The following is a 27683-nucleotide window of genomic DNA, read 5'->3' on the forward strand; positions in this document are numbered from 1 at the left end:
TCTGTAAATATGTAATATAGATAAGGAAGAATAAACAACAGAGCCCTAACACAAAAGCAATCTCTCTCGTTAATCTTGATCCTGAGGAAGAGAACTGAGCTATCACTGTCACACCCTGACAGGGTATGTCCCAGAGCTTAAAGCTGCATGCACACTTCCCAGCAGCTGGGATCACTGCAGAGAGGCCATCCAGGATCTGGCCAGACATGCCTTCTCCTGGCTGAAAAGAGTGGCAGACTTCATACACATTTTCCACCAGGTGTATCAGTACAAGAAATACATCATCTGAATACATAATGTGTGCTTCTGGGAGTCATATTCCACTTAATTCCCCAAAAAAGGTTACACCAGGCCCTAGGGAGGACACACTGCACACCCAGCAGAGCAGTGGCCACTTGTTTAAGAGTAGTGGCTCAGCTATCATGCTCAGTCTGTAAACTCCACATGTCTGCATGTTTATCCAAGTACCTCTGTGTCCCTGCATGGAAAACCAAAGGAAAAACAAGGAATGCTTAAGAAATGCTAGCTTAGTTTACAGCCCTGACATACATAAGCTCTGCCTCTGAACCCCTCCTGCAAAAGGAGAAAAATTGCACCCCAGGCTCAAGTCTTTAAAAGAGTTCAGAGTGCTGGACACACAGGAGCTTGTGCTCAGCAATACAAGGCAATGCAATGCAATGCAATTATTTGCAAGTTGCAATTCCAGTTGCAATTCCAGTGTTTTTATCATTCTTCTTGTCATAACAGACTTTAGGACAAGAAAGGAACCTTTCTAGTTTGACCATCTGTAGGGGAAGCAGGACACCCTTCTTCACCAGATTACACAATATTATTTTCATTTTTTAAGTGCTTTTCTTCCCCTGTTTAACACTGTGAATGGAGAAGCTGTGGAAAGAAGGCAAACAAACAAGGAGGCTAATAGGAGGGACACACAATTTTCAAGCATTTATCAGTCCACCTGCTTGAATGAGAGGAAAGCATCACAATTTTGCCTATGCGTGCAGATGATAGTCTTTATAAACTTAAACTCCTGCATCTTCCAACAAACACAAGAATTTTTTAAGCAACCGTGGTGCTTAGTTTTATTTATTTTTTTTCCCTGAGCTGGAGGTTTATTGTCTAAATGCTGCTGAAGTGGCAATTAAGTGTCTCTGAGGTCTGAGTACAAGGCAGTTAAGAGGAATCTCCCTCATTTAGCCATAAAATTAAAGTGTTAATATGCAAGACACAGAATGCACTTTGTTATGTGTTTATACTCCACCTAGCAGAGGGTGGTCTTAATACCTCAACCCAGGGGTTTAAAGGCAGGAAAAAAATCACCAATAAACAATAGATACTAAGGCAGATAAATGAGGAACTGGATCTATTTGTTAAATAAGCATGACAAACACTAATAGAATTAGCATCTATGGCTTATAACTAAGCCTACGCAACTCTAGTTTGCTGTGTAATCAAGTGTGTTAAGAACAGATAATCTTTTGCTATGCAACAACAGGATCTGGCCTACTGTTTAAGACTGATAAAGCAGGAACTAGTGCTCTAAAAACTACCAAAAACTAGATCTTTAGTTTAGACTGTGGCCAGAAGCCTTAACGGAGGGTTGGATACCAAGAGAGCCTGTGCAGGAACCAGGTTCATCCAGAGGACATCGTGAGGATGACTACTTACTTCATCCAGTGACCCCTGCCCAAGACCACCAGGAGACAGTGCACAAGTGCAGACTGAGAAAGAGCTGGTTAACATACGAAGCAAGAGGAGGCAGACATAGGTTTTGAATACGTATAGGTGATGTTGAAACTTTCGTAAGTATGTATGATCGTAAGTGTATATAAAGACAGCATCTGCTCTGTTTAGCACGCGCATTTGTGGTGGAGCAATCCCCCATGCATCCAGCACTGAAAACATACCTACTTTACAGCCTTGCTGGTTGTGGAGCCTTGATTCCACATGTCAGTTGGTGAGCCAGGCAGGAGAGTCTCTGTTTGGCTACGGGATCGGCTGTGAGCAGACATCCTAGGCACACCCTTAGCACTTCCTCGGAGGAACTTCTCTCCAGCCACTCACTGCAGGAGCAGAGAACGATTCCCTGTGGCTGTGGGACAAAACAGTATGTTTAATAAAGAGGGCCAGTAAGTCATAGGGGATATCCATGCTTGGCTGGGGCCGTCAGTAAAACGACCAGAGGCGTCTGGCGTACAGTACAGTCTCTGCACAGGAAGGGGGTACCCTGTATGTGGTGGGAATTTGCTGACCAAAGAGCAGCTGCTAGCAATCTTGAGAGTAGATTGAGTAAATCCAGGTCACCACTGCATCCCAGCACTGGGAGCCAAGATGGACATGCTAATGATTGTACAAGAAGCAGAAGAAGGGTAAGCAGAACATTTCAAATGAGTACCTAGCTAATATTCGCAGCTGCTAGAGGGGTACTACTGGAATAAAAACTAGATGTTTAATTTGTACATGCCCCGGTATCTTATGTGAAGTTCTTAAAATGTTTCACGTTTTTGTGTCTGTGTGTGTGTGTTTGAGATGCAGCATCACTGCAAAGTGAGTGGGAGTCCTAATCTGCAGTTTCATGACCCAGTGAGGGGCATGACCAGACAGACAAAGCACTTAAAACATTTTGTATGGGTGCATCCAGTACCATAAACAGTTTTAACATCAGGAAACTGTGGATCCAGGTTGCAACCAACAACATATTAAGCTAGCTTTGAAATTAGTAAATGTGTATCTGTGTATGTGAATAGCTGGGAAGAGGACTAAGATAAGACAATAATAAAGTGTGTAAAAAGTTGTGTGACAGCTAGGGGCAACAAGAAAATCCCCAAAGGAAACAAAAGGAATGGGGAAAGGCCAGAGTAAAAAAGTCCCACTAAAAAGCCCTTTAAGCTGCATTTCATTGGAAAGATATAGTTGGCTCAGAAGCTACAGAAAATAAAAGACCTTTCATTAAATATTGCAACCTGTGGTGATTGTTGTACAAATTACAGGATAAGGCAAAATAGCCACTTAATAGAACAATTGATTATAACACTACTTTGCAGTTAATGTTGTTTCTAAGGAGGGAGAGAAAATGGGATGCAGTGTCATATGCATATATGATTTTTACCCTCCAAAACCACCCAGAGTGGCAGAGGTACTGTGGGATTGTGCCACCACAAGTCCCTCTTGTACTCGCCCTTGAAAGGGATGATAACAAAAAATCTGAAGTGGTGTTGTTCAGCATGCAGTATTGGCCAGTGGTGCACTAGAACAGATAAAATTCACCAGGCACAAGTACAAGATTTAACTGATTTGCTTATGACTCCCCCTCAATCACAAGAACAAGATGCAGACTCAGATGAAACCCTCACCCCCGAGAAAACCCTATGTCTTTCCACATCAGAAATAACTCAGCTCCAGCAGTCACCTCTCTGGGAAGGTAGTACCTGAGAGAGGAACAATGTTAATTAAGGTACCTTTTTCTACCACCAATTTAGAGGCATAGAAGAGAGTTGCCAGGGACTACCGGAATGATCCATACCCAAACACTTCAAGTTTATAGTAAAACAACACAATCCTGATTAGAAAGAAATACAGCTATTATTAGAATATATGACTGAAAGAGAAAAACAATTAATTCTAGAAACTGCAAGAGATTTGGCTAAAATTAATTGGAAAACCATGGGAGAAGACATTGAAAAATACCTCCCCCTCCAAGAGCCAAAATGGAATGCAAAATGTCTGCGCATATGGAAGAATTACAGACATACCAAGGGTCAAAAGGAATGGAAAGGCCCATTCCCAAAACAATAAACTGATCAGCGTTACACACAATCAAACAAGATCCCTCTGAGTCACCATCTGAATTCCTGAGGGATGTGATGCACAGCAATACACTGCTAGACCCTAGATCAGAGGTAAGAATACAACAATTAGTTTTTTTGTTCCTGGGCCAGTCTAAAGGAGATATTAGGCACAAGCTTCAAAAGCTGCATCCTACAGAAAGCAAAACCCTGGAAGTGTTGCTAAATGAAGCATAGAGAGTGATTAGTAACAGAGGAAAAAAGTACAAACAGGGACAAAGAACAGTGTCCCCGCTCACCAGGGAAGAGAGAAAAAGAAAACCCAGATGGGAACCATCTCGACTAGGCAAGACCAATGTGCATTATGCAAAAAGTTTGGACACTAAAAAAATTAATATCAAGAAAAACCAAAAGATCAAGAGAACCAGAGAAGAAGAATAGTGGCTCCTGTAGAAGAAGACCGACAGAGACCTGAAGAATCCACCCTAGTGGATCCACTAGTTATAATGAAGCTAAAAAAACACAAAAGAAGGTAGAATTTTTGGTTAACACAGGAACAACATACTTGATTTGAACCAAGATTTGATGCCCCTGAGAAATTACTATATCACAGTAAAAGGTGCAACTAGCCAAAGTAAAAAGGCATATTTTTGTGAACCTCTGATATATAAACTAGGAAAACAATGAGGCGTCCACAAATTTCTATATGTGCCCAACTCCCCAAAAACACTTTTGAGATGAGATTTACTAGAGCAATTAAAAGCAGTAATTAAATTTGGAAAGGGGAAATTACTCTGAAGGTAAGAAATCAGTGATATATACAAATAATGAGTTTATATCTAGCTAGTGTTCCTACAGAAGAAAAAATGAATGAAGAAATCACGAACGTGGTATACCCCAAGGTATGGGCCACTGATGTGCCCGGAAGAGCAAAGAATGTTTTGATCAAAATCAAACTCAAAGAAGGACAGCAGCCGGTCAGAATAAAACAGTATCCCCTGAAAAGGGAAGACAAGGAAAGAATTCAGCCAGTAACAGAAAAATTTTTACAACTGAAATTTTTAAAAGACTGTGAGTCCGATTTCAATAGCCCCATATAACCTGTCCATAAACCTAACAAGTCAAATTGAATGGTCCAGGACTTATGAGCTATTAACAAAATAACTGAAAATCTCTATCCAGTAGTGGCAAACCCTTATACCTTGTTGACCATATTGACACCTGAACTAACCTGGTTTACTGTTTTAGACCTAAAAGATGCCTTCTTTTTCCTCCCTCTCCATAAAGCCAGCCAGAAAATATTTGCATTCAAATGGGAAAACCCCAAAAGCAAGCGTAAGACACAGCTTACTTGGATGGTGTTACCTCAAGAATATAAGAACAGCCCCACTATATTTGGCAATCAGGTAGCAAAAAAATCTTGAGTCCTGGGAGGCCTCATCTAAAGAAGAGAAGCTGTTACAGTATGTAGATGACATCCTGACCACCACCAAGACAAAGGACACTTGCCTGACCTAGACAATAAGTCTGCTAAATTTTGGGGGGCTCCAGGGATATCGGGCATCTAAGAAGGCCCAAGTAATGTAGCAAGAGATAATTTATCTAGGATATGAGATCACTGCTAGACAAAAAACTTTGAGACAAACCCCAAAGCCACAAACTGTGAAAGAATAACAAACCTTTTTGAGAATGACTAGGTGGTGCTGGCTATAGATCTACAACTATAGACTGCTAGTTAAACCCCTATATGCACTGACAGCCACTGAACAAAAACACCTTCAATAGAATAGAGGAGCTATACAAACCTTTTAGTCACTGAAAAAGACTCTGATGTCAACTCCAGCCTTGAGACTCCTAAATGTGAGTAAACCATTCTTTCTCTTTTCTTATGACAAGCAGGGGATTGCCCTAAGAATCAGAGCACAGTTTCTAGGCCCATATCGCTGAGCAGTAGCTTACTTTATCAAACAACTAAATGCAACAGCAAAAAGTTGGCCGGGATGTTTGCAAGCAGTCACAACCATAGTACTAAACATCCAGGATGCCCAAAAATTTACCCTTGGCCAGAAAATGACTGTGTTAGCATCCCATACAGTGTCTGCAGTACTAGAGATGAAAGGTGGGCATTAGCTTTCCCCACAAATACTTTTAAAATACCAAGCTACAACAGTAGAGCAAGACAATGCGAAAATTGTAGTAAATAATATTGCCAATCCAGCCTCTCTCCTTGGTGGAAATACAGGAGAACCAGTGTATCATGACTGTCTAGAAACCATCAAAGCAACATATGCAAACCATCCAGACCTGAAAGATAGTCCAATAGCTCACAGATAGAAGCAGTTATGTCCTAAGGAGTAAAAGAAACACTAGATATGTCATTACCACCACTCAAGGCCTTTTCCCATCAACACCTCTGCACAGAAGGCAGAGATAAATGCTCTAACCCGTGCTTTAAAACTAGCCCAAGGCAAAACTGTGAATACTGACTCAAAATATGCCTTTAGAGTCATACATGGGCAGAGAACAATCTAGAAAGATAGATTAATAAAGTCACAGGGCAAAAACATCAAATATGCAGAAGATATCCTAAAACTGTTGGAGGCAGTCCAACTCCCTGAGAAAGTGACAATCATGCACATCAGGGCACACCAAAAAGTAAGCCGAGGATTAGAAAATGTAAATAAGCTAGCGGACAGAGAGGCAAAACAAACAGCCAAAGGAGAGGTAAAAACAGAAGCTTTGATCCCTGATGGTCAAATCTCCCTAGAAAATGATCCAAACTATACCAAAAAAGAGCAAAGCCTCATTGAAGACCTAGACAAGTCATATAATGAAAGAGTGAGCTCTCACCCCACAAGGGGAATTGATCATTCCCTCCCATTTAATATGGTCCTTAGTTAGGGAAGAACATTAAAAAAAAGGCACTAGAGGGCAAAAGCCCTATACAAGCACCTAAACTAAAAAGTTATAGCTAAAAAGTTACACACCACTGTAAAACAGGTGACTCAGCAATGTGATCTTTGCCTCCAGACCAATCCCAAGAATACCCTCAAACCAAAAATGAGCCAAATTAAGAAATGCAATTAGCCTAGGGACCTAGGGAAATTGATTTTTCAGAACTCCCAAGAAAAGGGGGTTAAGATATTTACTGGTACTAACTAATACCTTTTCAAGTTAGCCAGAAGCATTCCCTACCAGAACAGCCAAAGCTCAAGAAGTCACCAGAATAATAATACCATGTAGATATAGATAATACCATGCTTTAGAGTTCCACCAATTATGTCTTCTGACATAGAAGACATTTTATCTCAAAAATAGTGCTTTTGATTTTACTTTGCATAAGTTTCATTTAATTATTGTTTAGGCTTATTTAGACTTTTAGAGTAATGAAATATATAAATGTAATGACCACTATGCTTAGAGCACGTTAAAATACAATAAGAAGTAATAGCAGTATTGCCTAGAAGGCAAAAAAAATTGCCTATGGTATAGAAAAGGGTGGGCTGACATAGGGAACTATGCCTACGCAACTCTAGTTTGCTGTGTAATCAAGTGTGTTAAGAACAGATAATCCTTTGCTATGCAACAACAGGATCTGGCCTACTGTTTAAGACTGATAAAGCAGGAACTAGTGCTCTAAAAACTACCAAAAACTAGATCTTTAGTTTAGACTGTGGCCAGAAGCCTTAAAGGGGGGTTGGATACCAAGAGAGCCTGTGCAGGAACCAGGTTCATCCAGAGGACATTGTGAGGATGACTACTTACTTCATCCAGCGACCCCTGCCCAAGACCACCAGGAGACAGTGCACAAGTGCAGATCAATGATGAGCTGATTAATGTACAAAGGGGAAGTAGGTGGGCATTGTTTATGAATATGTATAGGTGATGTTGAAACTTTCATAAATGTGTATGAGCTTAACTGTACATAAACAGAGCATTTGCTCTATTTGGCACACACATTTGTGATGGAGCAATCCCCACGCATCCAGCACTGAAAACATACCTGCTTTATAGCCTTGCTGGTTGTGGAGCCTTTATTCTGCGTGTCAATGGGACTTCCCATATGCTACAAAATGATTACAAAGGCCGGTTTCAAAGTGTGAATGATCAAGAAACCTTCACCAAAATTCAGGAAAAATCTCAATACATTCCAAGGGAAGTAATAGCTCTGCAATTCAATTACATCTCTGTCATGGTTTATTGTATCTTGGGTTTTAGTTAAAGAGGAAATCCATCAGTAACGGAAGTGATTCTCTGTGAGGACTGCTAACAGCTTCCTCCAGATCCAACAAAACCAATTAGCCGCTAGTTCCACTTAAGAAAGCTAGACTCATCTCTGTGAAGACATGTGAGAATGAACAAGTCCTAGGAAGCTCTCTCTTAGTTCTGGCTTTTGAAGAGAAAAGTCTCCCCCCTACCCCCGGTGTTGTGGCTGGGGAGGGGAGGCCGCAGGGCCCTGGCCGACACTGGGCCAGGCTGCAGCTGCCATCATCTTGCTGACACGAAGCCCTGCCTCACCGCTGGCCCGGGCTGAGTCACGGTCCACCAGGCCCCAGGAACAGCTCCAGGCCGGGCTGGGCCATGGCACGTGTTGCTGAGATTCTGCCTGGCTGTTTCCTGCCGCCACTGAGTTTCACCAGCAATCACTGGACAGGGGTAGGGGAAGACATTGGCCCATGGCATGCTGTCACTGAGGTCTAGCCTGGATGCAACCCCAACCAGTGCTGCCGCTGAAAAATCCTCCACCATAAACAGCTCCGGCCACTGCCTAGCAGAGATCACAGGACCAACAATGAGAGGTAAATTTCTGATGCAAGGCCCAGGCAAGATTAACTCTTTCAGTGCTGTAAAACTCCCCAGAACAGATGAAACTTACAGGCATCAAAAGGAAAAGACAACTTAAGAAAACGAGATGGAGACACCAAGGTCAGTGAGTAAGGAGTCAAATCCCAGAAGGGAGAGGAATGAAGAGATACCTTAGTCTTAGGCTGAAATTCTTTTGTAAGGCCATGGTGATGGACTGTGAGACAGTGAAATATCTCTGTAATTCATGAAAAGTATGGGGGGATGGAGCGTTCAAACTGTGGACATGAGCAAAGGCACCCATGCTGAAGCAAGCAATGTTCAAGTAGTTGTGATCGAATGAGAAGCTTGAACAAAGACAAGAGTAATGAAGACTGTTTGCCCCCAGGAAGAAGAAGAAGTTCCCAGAGATGAAGATGATCTCAGAGATAGATGAAGAGGACCCTTGCTTCTGAATAGCTCATTAAAAGCATACCCCATTAGCCAAAGAATGAGCCCTCGAAAACAGCTGTGGGGAAAGATGCAAGTCAAGGGCAGGGACTTTCACATAGCAAACTGATTTCCATCTCCCAGGTGGCTGATTTGCTGTGACACTGAAGCCATGAATGAACTGTTTCTTGTGGAGAAGTCTTCATAGCACGACAAGAGAGATTTTCTCCTTAAGTGAATTGAAGAAAGATTGTTTTAGAGGTGGTAAACTGAAATTCACAGGTTTTGTCTCTTTACGTTGTCAGTGAGAAAGGAAAAAGGAGGTTGGGGATGAGAGGTGTTCTGAAGGTTTATTATGATTTCATTTCTTTGGCTTTTTCTTTAAATTTTGTTAATAAAGTTTTCTTTATACCCTTTAAAATTTGAGCCTGCTTTGCTCTCCTCCTAATCCTATCTTGCAGCAGAAAATGAGTAAATAATTCTGGTGAGTGCATAGGCATTTGTACAGCATTATACCTACTACATTAAATTGATGCATTTGCCAAGAAACTCAAATTGGTGAAACAAAACCACTACAATCTCTCATTAAACATTGTTAAAAACTCCATGAAAGAGAAACTAAGTTAATTGAATTAAAATCAGATAACAAATATTCTTTTGCATACTCTTTTCCCAGAAAAAAAAATTAAAAGAGATGATGACAGGAGTGTATCACCAATGTTAAAAACAGCAAAAGAAAGAATTTACTGTACATGAGTACAATAAGCTAAGCATAAACCTTATATCTTATTCATGGCTGGGATAATTCTTCAAATCAAATATTCAGGTAAACTGAGAAATGATGACTAAAACACAGTATACTTAGTACATGGGGAAAATTTACCGTTTAACCTGGATTAGTATTTTCTCTCTATGCCACTGCAGACAATTCTGGTGGTCATACAAGCACACACTTAAGCTGGAGTATCTCCAGGAAATAGCTTAATAATGATAAATGAACAGAAGTCATGCAGAATAAAATGGAAAATCAACTCACACTGGAATTATACACAACACAATTAATTTGGGAAGCATGCTGTAATGCCAAATTTGATTCATGCAAGCAAATCTCACTAATTTGGGCCAACATCTGTCTTCTTATCTGAACTTTCCAAGTTGCTTCTCAGTTACACAAAACTGGTGTGGATATTTTATAACAGCAAAGTCTCTAAAATTTTCCAACACTTTCTGTCGTCAGGGATACCAGAATTACCACAAGAATGTATTTTTCCTGGCACTGTGAACTGGACTGATTCAGACTTCACTGATAGATGTCCTGGTTTGAAGGCCAGGTATCTGCCAAGGAAGGTGGGAACCTCCCTTGGAATGGAAAATGTGACCCCCTTCCCTCAAAATTATTGACTTTGAAATTAAGGGTGTTCTAGGCAAAGATGGGAAAAGGAGCAGCAGTTCTTTGCTAGTATGTACATGTATAATGAGGCAAACAAACAGAACAGGAACCCAGTGCCAGCCCTCTCTCGGCCGCAGGCACTTTCCCCTTGGGTGCAGTTCCGGGCACGGCCGGCAGGGGCGCTGGTGGCTCCCGGCCGGGCAGGGCGGGTGCGATGATTCCCCCGCGGCTGCAGGGGGCGCTGTGGCGCGAGCTCAGCCGCCTTTCTGCACGCGGTAATGGCGGGCGGGATGGAAAAGGCGCTGCCTTTGCAAACCCACGGGGGCAGCCGGTCCCGGTGCCCCTCTGCATGGCGAGATGGGCTGTAGCAGCAACCTCGGAGCCACAGCTGGAACGGCAGCGACGAGCAGACCCCGAAGCAGCAAATTAAATGTATGAGAAACTCGGCAGCTGTAGCAGGAGCCACGGGTGTCCCGGCAGGCAGGGGATGTGGGGTTACAGCGCAGTGAAAAACCCGGAGCAGTGGCAGAGAAGCGGTGGGGCTGGGCAGCGGCAGCCAGGCTCTCGAACACGGCCAGGAGAGGCTCCCTAAAAGGGGCACTGGAGCTCAGGGTCCTGGGTTTTCCCCTGAGGCTCCCGAGTAGATGCTGGGGTCTTTCCCAGTGCCAATTGGGTGTTCAATAAAGTTCCAGTTCACTGGCTGCTCTTACGAGCAAAGCCTCACTCAGAGTACAAGCAGTAAAAGACAGAACTCCACAGTGGCAGTCTTCCTACAGCACCTGCAGACTGGCTGTCTCCTCTCCAATCCAAGAGAGAGCAAGCCCCAGAACCCAGCCCCTCACACCTCAGCCAAAATTTCTGGTATCTCTGCCCTTACAAGAGAAAACTCCTCAGCTACAAGAGTGCAGCCAGCTGCACCCTTCTCCCCACCCAGGCCACTTACTTTCTCTCAAGTACCAGTCATTACCATCTTTTAGGCAACAGATGGGACAAAATTCCAGGAGAAAAAGGAAAAAAAAGGAAAAATCTTAGCCTCCAACAACAGGATACACTACAGGAAATTTTTACCAGTAACTTTATTTAGGAGTAGTGATTTTGTTGGGCTAGTCCAAACAAATTATCTGTTACATCTTACAGAAGCCTTTCCCTAGTCCTCCACAGCAAATATGAAAATAAATTTTTAAAATAAATTAAAACAAAACCCCAAAACACCACAAAGCCCCACAAAACAAACAAGCAAAACCATGCCAACAACATCATGGTAACCACCAGTGCAGCAGTCAGGAGTGCACTCTGCACCAAAGTTCTTAGGGCCCATATTTTAAAAACTAATTGCTACTATAAACCCAAGTTACACCTATGTGCACAACAGTAGGTATTCCTTTTAAAGGGAAATTAGGCAAAATTAATTTACCTGATTATCACCAAATCAAATCAGTTTTCTGTTATTTCTCTTGATCAGTGTATAGTAGTTAAAAAAAAGAAAATAAGTAGCCCTCCACTCTTCCTGGAGAGAAGCTTTAACAGATTGTTTTATAGAAAGAAAAGTTAATATAATGTTGAAAGGAAAACTAGCCGTAGTGGCTTTCAGAGGAGCTGGATGAGCACATCCAAGCTGGCTTAACACAGTTTCTGAAAGTTGCTTAACATATCCCAGCTTTCTGATTTCCTTTGCAACCAAGACAATGAAATCTCCGTTTCTTTTCTTCTAAATCTTCACTACAAATGGATGATGCAGGAAGTGAAAACCTTATTCCAAGTCACCAGATGTGTAACTTTTGCGACTCAAGTCACACTTAATTAAAAGAGGTTCATCCTTAAACCAGTATTGTAAATGGTTGTCCATGTATTACCCGCCTGCCCTTCAATAAACCATTGGAGACAAACTGTCCCAAATTTTTTAATGAAGTCACTATGAATCAGAATAAACATATTCCTCCCTATCGAGCAACAACATACCATCTTGGAAACCTTATAACTCCAACAGTTCTGCAGGAAGAGCATGTCTAAGTTATATAAACTCTCAGTTTATTGTGGGTTACAAGAAATTTAGTGGAGGAAAGATTGCCTGTTACAACATCAAATCACCCAGGAGACGTAAATTATCATACATCGCACTTCTCAGTGGTCTGATCAGATTTTTCATAAAACAGCCTACTTCATATCTGAAGAGAGAAACAGAACATATCGCAACTACGCAGTAACATGACAAAACCCAGAGCTGCACAACCCTCTGAAATGGCTCTTCACATGTTAGCAACAAGTTGTGCCTATTACTGCAAAGGAAGAGGCAACTACTGCCCAAGACTATCCATTCAGGTTTTTTGCCAGTAATGGCTGAAACTTAAAACAGGAAAATACCCCAAGCTTGTTGCTTTTTGGCTTTTCTTTAAAAGGGAAATTCAGCATGGGTCCAAGAACACAAACTAACAAAGTCAATGCAAACCCAGTAATATTTCTAGCCCAGCCTGTTGTCCTCACCACTGGAGTACCTTCCATCACTTGCCTCCTCCCATGTTCCCTCACTGCATGACCAGAACAGAATTCAAGACGCTCCAGCGTTTGTTTTACATAGTAACAGCAGACTTGCCGGATACCAGCAAATGCTCATGTATTTCCTGAATCAGAGGCTAAAGATGGAATGAGACCTATTAATTCATCTGTACCAATCCAAGCTACCAGAGAATGACTGCCCTTCCAGCAGACTACAGAGGGGGGCTTAGCAGCCAACTCCCAACAGAGGAGCTGACCTGGAAGACTAAAGAGCTCTGTTTCCAAAACCTCCACCCTAATCCCCAGGCATAGCTCAGCCACGGAAGATGTGACTCCTAATGAACAGCCCTGCAGAACATTTTTCCCAGCTCCATGTGAGTGTTACACAACACCAAACAGCGTTACCACCATTCTTCATGAAAGATTATTTAGCTTCATTGCAAGCAGCTTTTCTTATGTTAAAGTTACCTTCTCTTTTGCAGCCTACATCTAATCACACCCTCTTGCAAAGGCTAAGAGATTATGTTTCTTGAGTAATCATACCTGAAATCAATGGAGTCTTTGCTTCTCAAATAATCTGTATTAAGTATTTTTAATCATCGCTCAGAAATCAGTCACTTTACTCTCCTAGTCAGCTCTTTCTGTTCCCTCAGAAACTTTCCAAGGGCAAATACCTTACAGTTATGCCAGGGATCCAAATGCATCCACACAGCATACGTAAAGCCTGTTATTTTTCTATTCATAACTGGGATATCATGGACCACTGTGCTGTCCGAACTACTGCTGCACTGCAGCAGCCACAGCCAAGTACTGGCCCTTGACTTGTTCCAGCCCTGTGAGTGCAGGTACTCTTTCACACCCCATACACACATTAACCTATCAATCATTTTCTTCTATCTTTCCAACCCTCAGTCTTCTCCAATTGTTCTGCATCGTTGGTCTATCTGCACAGGGACAGTTTATTGCCAATAACTGCAGGCACCCAAGTTTGACACATGAAAAAGTAAAACCCACCAATCTCTTCTGATGCCTTTCATGGTCCCTTTCATGTTCCTTCCCCAGTTGCCATCATCCTGGCTTCTACATCTCACTACTCCTGAGCAGAAACATGTTTTACTCTTGTACAGGGAATGCATCACTGTCACAGGATTGTCACAGACGAGCAGGCCTGACTCATGCCTGAACATGTCCCCAGGTAAGTTACAGGGGACCCTCAGCCATCCCCATTCGAGCTGAGAAGTAAGCACATCACTGGCCAGAGATCTGGGTGGAGAGAGATCCCAGACAATGAGCTATCTAAGCCCAGGAGTTTTGAATTGAGTATAAAAGTGAGCTCTGCATAATAAACGAGGCTGTTTTGTCTCATGAGCATCTGGTTCATGAGTTGTGGAGTTTTCTTCCCCCCACCTATGACCAGCACACTACATATCACCACATTCCTGAAAGAGCTGCTACTTAGTCTGCTCACACTAGCAACATAAAGGTACCTCTGTGGTAATACCCAGTGTCTTTGGGATCACAACTGTGCCCCAGTCCACTCATCAGCCTCACAAGCGAACTGAATTTCAGCCTGAGCAACACAAAGGAGTATATTGTGGCTATCTGATGGGCAGAAAGGGATTTGGACTTTACAGTTTCTGTGACTTTTCAAGCAGTTGTGGGGTAGTGTGACAGAAAGTAAACGTCTTTCAAGTGAAAATATCTCAGAATAAAATTGACACCCCATTTGTTTTCAGAAGCAGTCTTAATTTCAGATCCATAATCATTAAGAGAAACGATTTTCAACTCAATTGTCTGAGCACAGGAATGCCCAGCACCACTGTGTGGCGTTTTCAGATAGCTGTCAGGTTTCATTTAGCATTCTGTACTGGTCCTATGGCTTGGTTCACCTGAAAATTTTAAATGCAAATGTATTTCCAAGATGGCATAAGAGAACAATATCAGAATTTTACCTCACATGACAGCTCCTCATTCAGGTCCATTCATCTCCCTTTTCCTCATTCCCATATACACAGATTTGCTGCTACTAAAAAGAAAAAGGCTTAAACAAGAAAATCTTCACCTACTATTTTTTCCTGTTGAAAGATTTACTCTCACACTCTTCTGTTTAAACAAACTTAAACCACAGCTTAAATAATGCCTCAAAATTGCCAACAGCTCTAACTTAGGACACAGAGCAGGCAAGGAATTTCTTTCATAGCAGGGAGTAACAGCACTTAATTCAAATCATCCCCATACATTATTTTCCATCTTTGAAGAGCTAAATATGTGCTAGCTAATTAATCACTCTTTTAATCACACCTCAAACTCACGGTCTTTTCCTATGAAACTGGGGGAAAGAGAACACCTCTGAAAGGATGTGCTGCTGGACAAGCATTTGTCATTTCTTCTCTTCTTTATGCTCAGGGTCAATCAGTCCCGGGGCCACAGATGCAGGCAGATAATCACCAGCTCTTGTAATTCAGCGGTTCCTTGGGAGGCTGACAGGGCTATTGGAAAGGCAAATTTTTCACTGACCTTTTTATGAAGGCATTTATTGAGCAGTGGCATTGAACCACTTCAAACAGTGTTAAATGATCAGAACCAGACCTAATAGTTCTCCCCTGGTGTGAAGATGTTGTCACCCACGTGTGAGACCAGACACTCATGTAAATGGAGGCACAAGCTCAACACATCTGAGCAGCTTGTGCTGAGCTACATGGCATCAGAACACATTCTAGAAATTACAGTGCCTTTATGGTGCAGCAAAACAAGCTCAAATTTTCTCTTTAAAGAACAGCTTTTTGATTTGCATTTGTGATTTATTATCAGACACACACACAAAAGTGATACTTTAAAGGAAAATAAATAAGTAGGGCAGGTCATGAATGATCTGAGCAAGCATGAACGATCTGAGCCTCCAGCTCCGGACCAGTCTTTCTTGCTGCAGTTAATATCCATATTTAACTCTACTGTTGAAAGAGAAAATACTATTTTTAGCTATTACCTATTACTTTTGTTCAGAGATTAAGTGCCACATACAGCTCTATTACTGTATTTACAGAACTATTTATCAATCCCAATGGTTTCTACATCACAAAAAAAAAAGTAAATTTTACTAGTGTGCCTTATTGTGCCTAGATTTTACAACTGTAATTCTATCAGTTGTAAAAATTAGAAGTGCCTCCAGAATGGAAGTGGTAGGAGTGGTGACTGCAACCCAAGGATCAGATTTTTTTAAGTGCTCAAGGTGTGATTTTCTTACGCACTGAAGATTGAGAATTTGGCTTACAAAAGACACATCTCCCTCACTGTCTCCCAAAGCACTCTGGATATAAAACTTTGAATATTGAAAAGAAGACCTGAAAATCTAGCAATTAACTCAGGAGACTAAATACAAGCTAGGAGTGTTCAAAATTTAGCTCTGTCTTCGGTGATGGGTAAATACTTCTGGAAATTCCTTTTACACTCTGTCTGCTCTGCAATGTCTTTTTCAGTGAGTTCCACTGGGACTGTGTCTTAATTCCATATTCCTTCCAGAATTTTCCCCTAATTAGATTATTAATAAGATACAGTGAGATGAAGCATTAAGTCAATCAACTATGTATATTATAGATATGAAATCCCTGTCAATACATAATAATTTCATAATAAGAGGAACTAGATTTATACACTGTATTCACCTGACTCCTAGAATGAAGTTTTAGCTCTGCTTTGGCTACAAAAGTTAAAAAGACAAAGAACAGTTTTGCCAGACAGTACCACAGCTCTAAATTCAACAATGTACTAGACAACAAGTGGGTCCATTATTCTATAGCTGGCCTATGGGGAACTATTACTTTAATTAAAGTTGTAAGAAAGCTGCCTAATCATCACCTTATAATCATCTTTCCCTAAAAGCTAACAGGTGTGAGAGACAGAAAAATGACAAGAATTTATTTTAAATGAAGCATCAAATTTAGCTTTAGACCTATCTTTTATTATTTGTCAACATGCTAGTAAATACAAAACCTGATTGTTTCCTGCAATGACTTGCTTACAAGTACGCTAGCTGGAAATGATAAGCATTAGGAAAGTTAACAATTTCCTTTAACCTTTTTTTTAAGGCTGTTCTTTCTTGTTGCTTCTGCAATATCAAAACGCAGGCACACATCCAGCCTAATGCATTCCTGAAGAACACGAAGACACCCGACCTTTACCAATGATCACTAACCAGCTGCCAAAACTAACAGCGACCGTGCACACACACACACACACACTGAAAGGGACAAGCCCATCTCCTGCAGGAGCCATCGGAGACTGTGCACTTCAGGGTGGAACACGCAAAATCATTCTGCAAAAAATATATTTTACTCATGCATGAAGATCTTAATTGCGTGAATAAAGCTTACAGCAGTGAGACCACAGGAACCACATTTACAGCCAACTCCAGTTACCTGAGATCGCTATTCCAGACTGGAAGAGAAGGAGAGCAGTGTCTGCACAAACACTGAACATTCACGCAGGGAGTAAAACCTGCGAGCCCAAGCTCCAGCGTTCCCAGGGACCTTCCGAAAGACTGCCAGGGCTGTGTCTCACCGCAGCTCACAGCCATAAACAAAGCCAGGAGCCCCCGACCTTCCGCCGCCGCCCGGCCCGGGGGGTGCTCGGAGCCGCTCCCCGAGCCCCCCGCACCGCAACCCACGGCCGCCGCGGCGGGGGCCGAGCACAGACCCACGGCCCCTTCGCCCAGCTCTCCGGAGCGAGCCCAGGGCTGACAGACCCGGCGGCGGCATCACCCGCTTCCCCCGGACCGCACGACCCCCACTCACCGCGCCCGACCCCGGACGGAGCCTCCGAGGGTAGAGGTGGAGGCGAGGCCCGGCCCGGGAGGGTCGGGGGTCCTGAGGGGCCACGACCACTCCCCGAGCTCCGCCCGGGGCAGCGGCTGGCGCACAATGCGCGGCCGCCGCAGCCACGCCGGCGGGGCGGGAACGGGCGGGCCGGGGGACGGCCCCGCGCCGCCGGGAGAGGCGACAGGGAGGAACCCGGCTATAAACTACGACCTCGGAACCGCTAGATCCGCCCAACCCCAGCCCGGCAGGGCCGCCGGGGACACCCCTCAGCCCCGGAGTGGGTCGCGGCGGGTCCTGTGGCACGGCAGGCCAGGCAGCGCTGGGCTTGTGCAGCCCCTGGTTTGTTCTGCGGAACGAGCCCGGCCAATGGGCCCCTTCCCTGCTTCAGCCACACAGAAACAAGGGGGCAGCGGCCGGGCAGCGGCACAGACACTTCGTGCCTACGAGAAGGGTGCAGGGGTAGCCAGCAGCGCATTCAGGCGTGTCAAAGAGAAATGATGCTGCTCCAGATGCTCCAGTGCTGGAGGAGCTGGAAGGCCACTAGGTAGCATCACATCTTCTCCCATTGGCACACAGATGCGGGTGTGCAGGGGTCCCGGAGCGGGTTTGCCGGAGCACACAGTGCAGCGCGGGACTGGCCGCAGTGTGCTTCACGGTCTCTGTATCATCCAAAAACAGTGGCTTCCACAGGGCTGGAAGGGGTAGTTTTGATCTGAGTTACGGGGTTTTAGGTATGCCTTGCAAGGGTTTAAACCAAAGGAAGTTTTATAAAATCTATCCCACCTTGACTTTCAGCCACATCAAGTCATAGCTTCTTGGTTGGGGTATCTGGCAGACACTGGTCTCATACCTCCTTCAGCTGTCATGCCTTGAGGGAAGAAGCAAGTTCAAATGATAGCTGTGTTTGTGTGTTAATGCCACTATATCACGTCACAGTACCATAGGTTTCAATCTACATAGTCGTAGGAACTGCTCGTGCTTCACTGTCTTCCAGTGGAAGCTGGACATCGCCACTCTGTAACAATTTAATTCAGGTTTTCCAACTAGAATGACTTTAAGTAGTGATGGTATATGAAGGAATATAATAGAGGAGAAGTAAGGATCATACAAAGGAGTCCTCCTTGGCAATGTTCAAGGCAAATGATTATACTTTAAAAGCAATTGTTTATCTCCTGACTGCAGCAAAAACAGCAGCAGTGTATGAGTTGTTATTGGGTCATAATATATACCGGCCACATTAATGATGCCTTTTGTGATTAAATGGTGAAATAACCAAGTTCATGACTAAATAGTCCAAGCCATATGAGACATAAAACTAAAATCCAGCATAAAAGTAAGCTAAGATTTTTCATCAATTTAAGTGACACAGAAATCTGAGGAAAACAACTTTGCCCTTCCAAATCTTCTGTGGAGGAATGAGAGGTATTTACCTGGTTGCCTTTGTCCGTGAATGCAAGGAATCTTAATCTTAGAATTAAGGAGCAGTTTCTTCTCCAAATCTGGTATTTTTTCAAACAGTAGGTCCCTAGGACAAACTGAAGCCCATGGAAGAGACATTTTCATCACTGTCTGTTTTCTTCTTTTCTTTTATTTCTTTTCTTTATAAAATCTAAATCAAATTATTAAAACACAAAGAATCTGAGTTGGGTCTTTGATCCATGTGTTACAGAATCACTATTGGGCCGTACTTTTTTGGAACAGGTATGTGAATTTGTCATCAGAAGCCCCAAATGCATTTGTTTATTTGACAAAGCAAAAATGCACAGGTTACAATCTATCTGGATGTTTTCCAAAAGCTTTGCTTCAAAAACTACAAGTAAACAAAAACCCAAGAGAAATTGGTACTTAAAATGAACTTCAGTGATGACAACAAGATCATAACTAGAGCTGAATGAGCTCTGTACTGCTCTGCAGCTCAGCTGGCTTCCATCAAAACTAGCATGGGCACAAAACTTCTGTTAGGAGCTTCTTGTGGGATCAGAGCCTCACTTTGCTGGATTAGTTTGTGATTATGCTAGGTAGGTGAAATACCACCCCAATATGGTATCTTGGTGTGAGAAATATTTAGTTTTCACAGCAGGAAAAAACACCAAAGAATTCAAATAAACCTTGGTGCCAGATGGAGTCTCATGAGTTAGAATACTTTATAAATTTATAAATTTATTTATAAATTAATCCAGCTCCATTAGAAAAAATCTCATCACTAGCAACATCTTCCTGCTTGGGTCTAACCTGCATATTTACACTTCTTGCTAGTGTAAGTACAAGAGATAGTGGGCAGAGTTTAGTACAGCAGAGCTACACTGGAAACAGTTTTAACATAGAGAAAATGTTCAGACAAAGCATCAACTGATTTTACTGCTCGCTGTCAGTTCCACACAGATATAAGTGCATCAGGAAGCAGACTAGGAGTGCTATTACTGTAGTCAGCCCCAGTTCCCAGGACAGCAAAACTGCCTGGTGGAGAGTTATCTGTACATAGGAACCAAGTATTAATTCTTCCCCTGCCAACCGTGTTAATGACCAGGGCAGCCTAAATGGCAGCAGTAAAGTCCAAGGTGAGGAGTGAGAACATCTGTACAAGTCAGGCTGGGCTGCCAAGCTCAAGGCAGGTCTTCTAGAGACATGGTCATCCATGCATTGTTGGAGACTGGGGTGCTCATATTCACAGACTGCCAGAGACAGGAGATTGGTAAAGTTAATTTTAAGCAAACGTTTCCTGATGCTTCATATGCTGAAGTGCATATATTTCAGATGTCTCACCTATGGCAGCAGAAAGAGTTTGTAGGGCTTTGGGAAATGAAGGGTGAAAGCTGGAGGTGCATTTTTCAGTCCTCAGCAGTTCCCAATTAGCAAAACAAAGGCAAACCTCTTGCCTCCTGAAGTAAAAGCTGCATAACAAAGTAGTGGATGGAAGGAAATTCACACCAGAAAAAGCACAGGAAACCACAGAGCTGCAGGAAGGACGAGTTAATGAGTTAATGGAAAAAGGTTGATGTCCTGATACTGGGTAAAGGCTGTGGAAAAGTGCCATCTCACACTGTGGAAAAATATGACTGCCAGAGTGGCCTTGGTTAAGCCATAGCATGCCCACTCCAGGCAACTTCATTCCACAGGTATTACTGGAGGCAGGTACTTCCCTCCATCTGCAAGAACAAAAACTCACAACCAGTAATTTTTTTAAACTCTTGAAGCAAGAGCAGACACAGCTCAGTTTTCACCAGCTAGCTAAAATTAATATAAGGCCAGATTTACTTTACTGGACAAGTTACAGTGTTTGTGGGCACACTTGTTCTACATGTCCCTATTGTTACATCTAGGGGTTGATGTCAGAGAGGCTGAAGATGGGAAGCTCAAGGGATGTCAAGACAAACTATAATCACATTTTAAATAGGGCTTGTACTACAAAGGTACAGTCACAATGAGTGGAAAAGGGATCCCACCGAGCCAACCAAGGCAGAAGTATGTGATTAAATCATTTTCTCAACTGTAGGACAACTGAAATAAAAACCTCTAACTTCTGGTTCTTAATGGAGCTGTAGGCCTTTGGTTTTCCATAGCCTGAATAGCTTAGAAGTTGGATGCTTGTCTCAGGCTTCTTCCCTTCTCTAGCCACAAAGTAAATTACCACCTTAGCATGGAAGCCTCTCTATTGTTTCCTGGCTAGTGAAGTTGTTCACTGCAAAAGTTGGGTTTTTTTCACCTGAAAAGGAAAAATCACTGATTAAGGATGCCTTCAGGCAACTCTGTCTTGGTTTTTGCTATCAGCCAAAGACAATACAAGTATTTAGGAATGGAGTGGAATTTTGATTTGCAAAGGGATAATAATTTGTTTTTCTGTAGTGTCTTTTATCCAAGAACACCAAATGCTTCACTAATGTTAATTAATTGGCTCTGTCATAGCATCTAGCTGAGATGCTGATAACTATTTTGCAAAATAGCTGCAATAGCCAAAACATCAAAATGCAGGTAAGGTTACTTACAAAAAAGAGGAAGTATGAGTTGCTGCAGGGTGTGCAGCAAAACAGTGATGTGTCTAAAGCATCCTATATCACATCTATTGCTTCTCAGAGGTCCAAGAACTTTCCAGCATCAAGGTATCTCCAGGTGTTCTTGTAAGTTAAGCATAACTACAGCAGTGGATGCCTGGCACCATAGGTTCAATGCAAACAGGTTTGAGCATTAGAATCACTTTTTATTTTAGAGTTCTTTTGGCTAACATTGGAGGATATATGAAATAAGCCAGAAGTTTCAACTTGACAGTCAGCAGAAAAGGAGAAGAAACTGTAGTTCAGCTGGCATTTCAAAACCCAGCGTCTTTGACAATGCAATTCAGTGCAGTGTCAGCCTGAGCAAAACTCCTTGTAACAGCGCTGTAGTACTCTTCAGAGATGCAGGTTGGGATCTCTGTTCTTTTTGGCACATAGCACTGCTTCACCCACTCAGTGAAGCTGGCAGGGGCCCACAGTCACAAGCCCACCATCCCAAACAGGAGCTGACTATGAACCACAGTGGAGAGAGAGATCCTCTTGTGTTTGATCTTGTCTTGTAAACAAACTGGGATTGGGTAATTTTTGAGTGAAGAATTCATTAGGAAGATCTGAAATTTTTGATCCCAGTCAGTGAGTCTGCCTTGAGAATATGCACCTGTAATGCTTGTACAGAATGCCAGGGACCCAAAGTCCTGCTCAAAAGCAGAGCAGCTCTAATAAAAACAAACTAACAAACAAAAACCAACAAAACAAACAAAAACCAACAAAAGAAACCAAACCAAAACAAACAAAATATAACAATTTGAAGTGTTGCAGGAGATAAAGCTGTTTCTGCAGTGCTCTGCTGCACATACTGATGAAGGTAGTTTCTTGCTCTCATGTTCTTGCCCTTCCAAATCAGTCAGTTACTCAGGTCCAGGGAATTGGTTATAGGATTTCTCTGGATATCTTTCTAAGATTTTAGGTGATTAATAAATTTGGGCTGCTGTTGGACTTGCTGCTAAGGGGTTTCCACATTCCATGCCAGTGTTGGGTGCATTTCCCTGATTACAGGAGGGATTCTTACTTCTCATAACATTAAAAGTTTAAGTGCTAGTAGTCTCTTCAGCTAAAGAGCCCACATGTATCATTTGCAGGGATTTCAACTTTCTACAAAAATACTCTAATTTTAATAACTTTTCTTTAATTTTTTTATTTGCTTTTGAACAATTTGTTTATTACTTCCTTAAGGGAGTCTGTTTTCTTTTTTAACTAATGTTTTTAATACCCTGAAGAAAAAACTTAGAGTAGCCCTATATAATAGATTTTAAATATTAATAGCAGCTCACTATTAATGGTGTAGGGAATAATATCTTCTTTAAAATCTATTCACCAAAATGACCATAAGAAATTACATTATGTCTCTGATGCTAGACTAAAAGCAATGAAATTATAAATGCTTACATATTTGCTGTTTATTGAAACAATTCTTTTTAAAAATTACCATAAAAAATCTAAAATTTCTGTAGGACTTCAACAGCATATCCATTTGTCTTTGAACAGCCACTACTTTTTCCAAATTAAAAAGAAAAACATAGTGTTTGATCTCTCCATGTATCCAGATATATTGCTCCCAGAATTACTGGCTGCCCAGAACTTTTCAGATCTGTTCTACTGTCATAGTATTGTCGCTGGTCTGTACTGGACAAGGTAAATCTGGCCATAACACGAACCAAATTTGGCTGGCCTGGCTCATGCCAGAACAAGTCCTCGGATAAGTTGCAGGGGACCCTCAGCCAACCCCATTTGAGCTTAGCTGCAAGCACATCACTGGCCAGAGATCTGGGTGGAGAGAGATCCCAGACAATGAGCTATCTAAGCCCAGGAGTTTTGAATTGAGTATAAAAGTGAGCTCTGCATAATAAACGAGGCTGTTTTGTCTGAGGATCAAGAGAGGACTTGTGGTTTCTGTCTCCAACCCACAACCCGCATGTGACATTCTACCTCACTTATCCTTTGGCTAACACTTGTTTGCAGCAGCACCTGTAGCTGACCTTTCTCCAACAGCAAATACAAATCTTATATATTTGAAGGTTAGAAGTTTTTTGAGCTTAAGCTGCTGGCCTCTAGTGGCTCTATAAAGCAGTGAGGCATCATCACAGACACCTTTGAACAGCTCTCTGTGAGGGGGAGGAGTAATAATGGAAGATCGAGAAAATTCCAGCTGTTCATGACTATTACTTCCTTCAAAAAGCAGCTGAAGACTTTGGAAGATGTACAAAACAGAATGTCAATAGGTAGCTTAATACTCCACCAAGATCCAAAGTGTGTAGGTTTTATATTTTCAAAAGACCATGTCATAGCCATGCAGATAAGTACATATATAGATAGGAATGTAGCATTCTTGCCTAAAGGACAGCTTTGCCATCATGAGCAACTCGGCTTCCTGGTCAAAACATCAGGCCATCTGAAAAGAACAGCTCTGTGTGAGAGAAACATCCTTGATTGTGGAACAAGGTACAGTTATTAAGGCCTTTTTTTTAAGGCTGATATCCTGAGAATAGATAGTTCAAAGAAATTTAAAAGAGAAAAGTATTTATCAGTACAGAAAAACTAACAACCTATCCAAATAACTGAAGGAAAGGCCTGTGTGTCATTAGAAATGCTGCCTGTAATATGATTTCTTTGGAGAAGGCCTTTGCTCCAATATGACCATTATCCAGCAGCCAAAACATACAAGATTACAAGCATAACCTTCCTGCTCTTATCTAAACCAGGTTTTTCAACCTCCTTTTAGATTTGCAATTGAAACATCTTCTAAGTGACTCTGCAGCCTCCTACATGCTGAATGTAAATCCACCTGCCAGGAGGATGGCTTTTGTATTTGTACCTTTCAGTTGACCCCTGAAAATCAGAGACACTTGGGAGCCCCCAAGGAAAGAAGTGAAAGTTACTGATTTTAAAAGCTGCCCTCGAGGATCAGCTGGAAGTTTGCTGGAGCATCCAAGTAAAATGAGGTAGAAAAGCATCCCAAAAGCAACAGCCAAAGATGAATGAGGTGGGTGGGAACAAATGTAGGGCATTTCCTGGCTCCTACCTGCTCTCATGGTGGGAATCCTGCACCTACACTTCAGGCACATGTTGTACCTGCCATTCACACAAAAGCAAGGTGTGTCCTAAAGACTCCTTACAGCTTCTTTTCTCTGCACTAGAGATGTTATCTATGCCACATGCTGCTCTAATAAATACCTTTGTTTAATGAATAATATGTAGGGGATGATTCTATGATGCAGAAGACTGGTTAGAACAGCTACAAATCCACTGGAGTTTCAAAGTGATTTGTATAACATTTTTCAAGTTCAGCTGTGTCCAGAAAACAAACCATTTTTATTTTTTTTTTTTCTGTGGGAAGTACCTATTTTCCCGTTATTGTGGTTCTTTCTCACAGTGCAAGAGAGTTCATGCCACAAGAGATGCCAGTGGAACAGAGATGGAGAGGAGAAAAGCCATACAAGGAAAGGTTCATACACTTAATGTGACCTCTTAGCCAGGTCCTTGCCAGTGCCCTCTACCCCTCAGGACAGAGGAAAGCATAACCCACCCCAAAATATTGCAAAATGAGAAGAAACATTTTGGGGAGGCCGATTCTCAGTGTTTGAGGTATACAATACCGTGATGGAGGTGTCAATTGCTGTGCAAAGATTGAGGCCCTCAGAGGAGATATGCAGAGACCAGGCAGAGGGGATGGAAAAGCACCTTATCTTTATGGTGAGCTGATAAGTCAGTCCCATGATTTTTCAAAACTTTCAGTAACAAAGAGAACAAAGTGTCTTTTACAATTAAAAATTATTGTCAATTCGGTCAGATTGCTAATTCATTTTATGAAAATCATGAGTTTGTGTGATGGAATTCCAGACTAGACCTAGCTTTTATACAAATCTGCTGACCTTTTCTTTCACAGGGAGTTCCTCAAAGAAAAGCTAGAAGGTGTTCAAATTTAGTCTTCCCTGCACCAAAAACCTGACTTCATGACTTTTTAGATCAGATGATGGCAAGTGTCTAGGAGTCACTTGGACAGAAGAATAATTTAAGAGGTTTATAAACAAATCTCTCCCTGTCCATTATGTCCTAGAAAAGCAGACCATTGCTCTCAACCTGTCTTTTAGGATTTTTTGGTGGGTTACAGCTATGCAAACTCAGCTCTTTAAGGCATTTTCTCTTACATAAGGAGAGCTTGGAATGTGCTCACAGCTTTGCTCAGCAGCTTCTCATTTCCCCACTGTGCTGCAAATTGCTGCTTTGCTGCTGCTTCCTCTTGGTTTACCCCAAGATCCAAATATCCTTTCCCCTTGGCCAGATTCAATTGCTCCCTAAAGGAAGGAATATCCTTGCTTTTTTCAGAGACCTCTTTACCCACCTATTCTCCTCTTACAGGGAGATAATCTACAAAGCAAGATCAAAATGCATACTGTCACACAGAACTGTCACTCTTAGTCAGCAGATGGCAATAATAATTGTTACTCTCTGATCACCATGTAATCCAGTGACATGACTTGACTTTCCACCCTTTGCCTGTGGCAGCTTCCAAGACCAGCATCAGCACCAAGAAACTTACTTTCTAGCCTCATTAATACCCAAAGGTGGCCAGAGGGGTGTGTGCAGAGGGGATCAGCCATTAAGGCTACAGTGCAGGAACAATTGATATGCAACAGATGAAGATAAAAAGAGAGGACATCATCAGATCCTCCCACAAGCTAGACTTAATGCATCTGAAGAGGAATTTGCAGCATCCCAAACTTGGAAAAAGGGCATTTCTAAAGAAAGACTCTTGGTTTGACAGTATTTTAGGGGTGGTGGGTGTTAGATTCAGTGTTGAGACACAGAATTTGTCAAAAGATTGGGAAGATGCTTCAGCAAAAAAGCCCCAACAAGTATCTGTTGGGAACAGATTTCCTTTTTAGATCTGATGGAAGATATCAAAGAAGTCAACTTTAAAATGGTATCACGATATCTGCTGACAGTAAATGTTCTGGGAGTGTGCTATAAAACTAAAACTAGACTTACTCTATTAGATCTTACTTTCTGTCACAGTGGGCATCAGATAGGGCTGCAGAATCACACCAGCACAATCCACATTTTTTCAGAAGGTTGCATAAATGTATGGTCAGTCATTGTGTGTGTGTGTCTGTGTGTGTGTGCGTGTGTGTGTGTGCGCGCTATGCATGCCAAAATTATTGTCAAAAAAGCCTGATGACTGAAGAGGTAAAGAACAGTCTCTTCCTTGTTCTGCTAGAAGTTCAGGATTTCAGTACTTCAGAGCACATTTTTTTCCAGAAAGCTCCTTTATTTAACTTGTGCTGTACTTGTGCATGAGAAAATAGTTGCCACACAAGCATCCATATCTCAATTATACTATGGAGATCTCTGGAGCACTACCATGACAACTGCAACGTTGGTAGAAGCTGTTCCACTTGCACAAGCACTGTGTTGTCTCATGACCAGAGTAGTCAGGAATTGTCTCATCTGTTGTCCTCAGGAAAAAAACATGTCCATGAAAAGATCATTCTGCCCAGGGGAAAAGGTTCTTGCTCAGTCCCAGCAGTGCAATTTCTGCAAGGTGCCCTTGAAGGAGCAGGAAGACACCAGAACCCCTCAACGCCCCTCCAATAATCAAGAGTCTTTCCACACTGAGGAGGCCCTTTCTGCAGTCCATGGAAAGAGTGTGATACAACCATGTGTAAGACAGGCAAGGTCAGCAACATTTGAAGAGAAGCACCTGAAGCAGCCAGGCAAAAGCTGCCCAGTTCTATGGGATGGAGTTTGATGACAAACAGACAATGAAGGACAAAGCCTATGGATTCTTGCAGGAAAAGTCTTTATAACACAGTACTACCTTCACAAGCCAGCATGTCTCAAAATTTATTTCTCCTGCACAGGCACATTATTAATGCAGGCAATAAACTCCTGGGACTACCAAAGTACTGTCACCTTCTGTCTG

General features: G+C 42.3%; 1 protein-coding gene and 1 long non-coding RNA gene across 17 annotated transcripts in view; one reads left to right on the top strand and one right to left on the bottom strand.

Moving 5' to 3' along the window:
* Window positions 1–27683, bottom strand: part of PRR5 (proline rich 5) — a 135534-nt gene that overhangs the window by 83142 nt on the left and 24709 nt on the right. For 3 of the 16 annotated variants that reach the window (XM_086885433.1, XM_086885434.1, XM_086885435.1), the window contains one exon: window positions 1908–2092. The exons of 1 other annotated variant lie outside the window; for it this stretch is intronic. Coding sequence is in view for 3 of the 15 variants with exons in the window: in XM_086885431.1 (XP_086741557.1) it covers window positions 1912–2012 (101 nt within the window). In the remaining 12 variants the exon portion in view is untranslated. Of the gene's footprint in view, window positions 1–1907; window positions 2093–7788; window positions 8559–17690; window positions 18098–27683 lie in introns of those variants that run through there. 12 more of the 16 variants (XM_086885438.1, XM_086885436.1, XM_086885439.1 and 9 more) reach the window with 12 other exon arrangements.
* On the top strand, window positions 23619–26554 carry LOC147653799 (uncharacterized). Its single transcript, XR_015285788.1, has 2 exons — window positions 23619–24202; window positions 24483–26554. It is a non-coding gene; the product is annotated as an uncharacterized LOC147653799 (long non-coding RNA).

This window comes from Cyanistes caeruleus, chromosome 4 (assembly GCF_971803275.1).
Source record: "Cyanistes caeruleus chromosome 4, bCyaCae1.hap1.1, whole genome shotgun sequence".
Lineage (NCBI taxonomy): Eukaryota > Metazoa > Chordata > Aves > Passeriformes > Paridae > Cyanistes > Cyanistes caeruleus.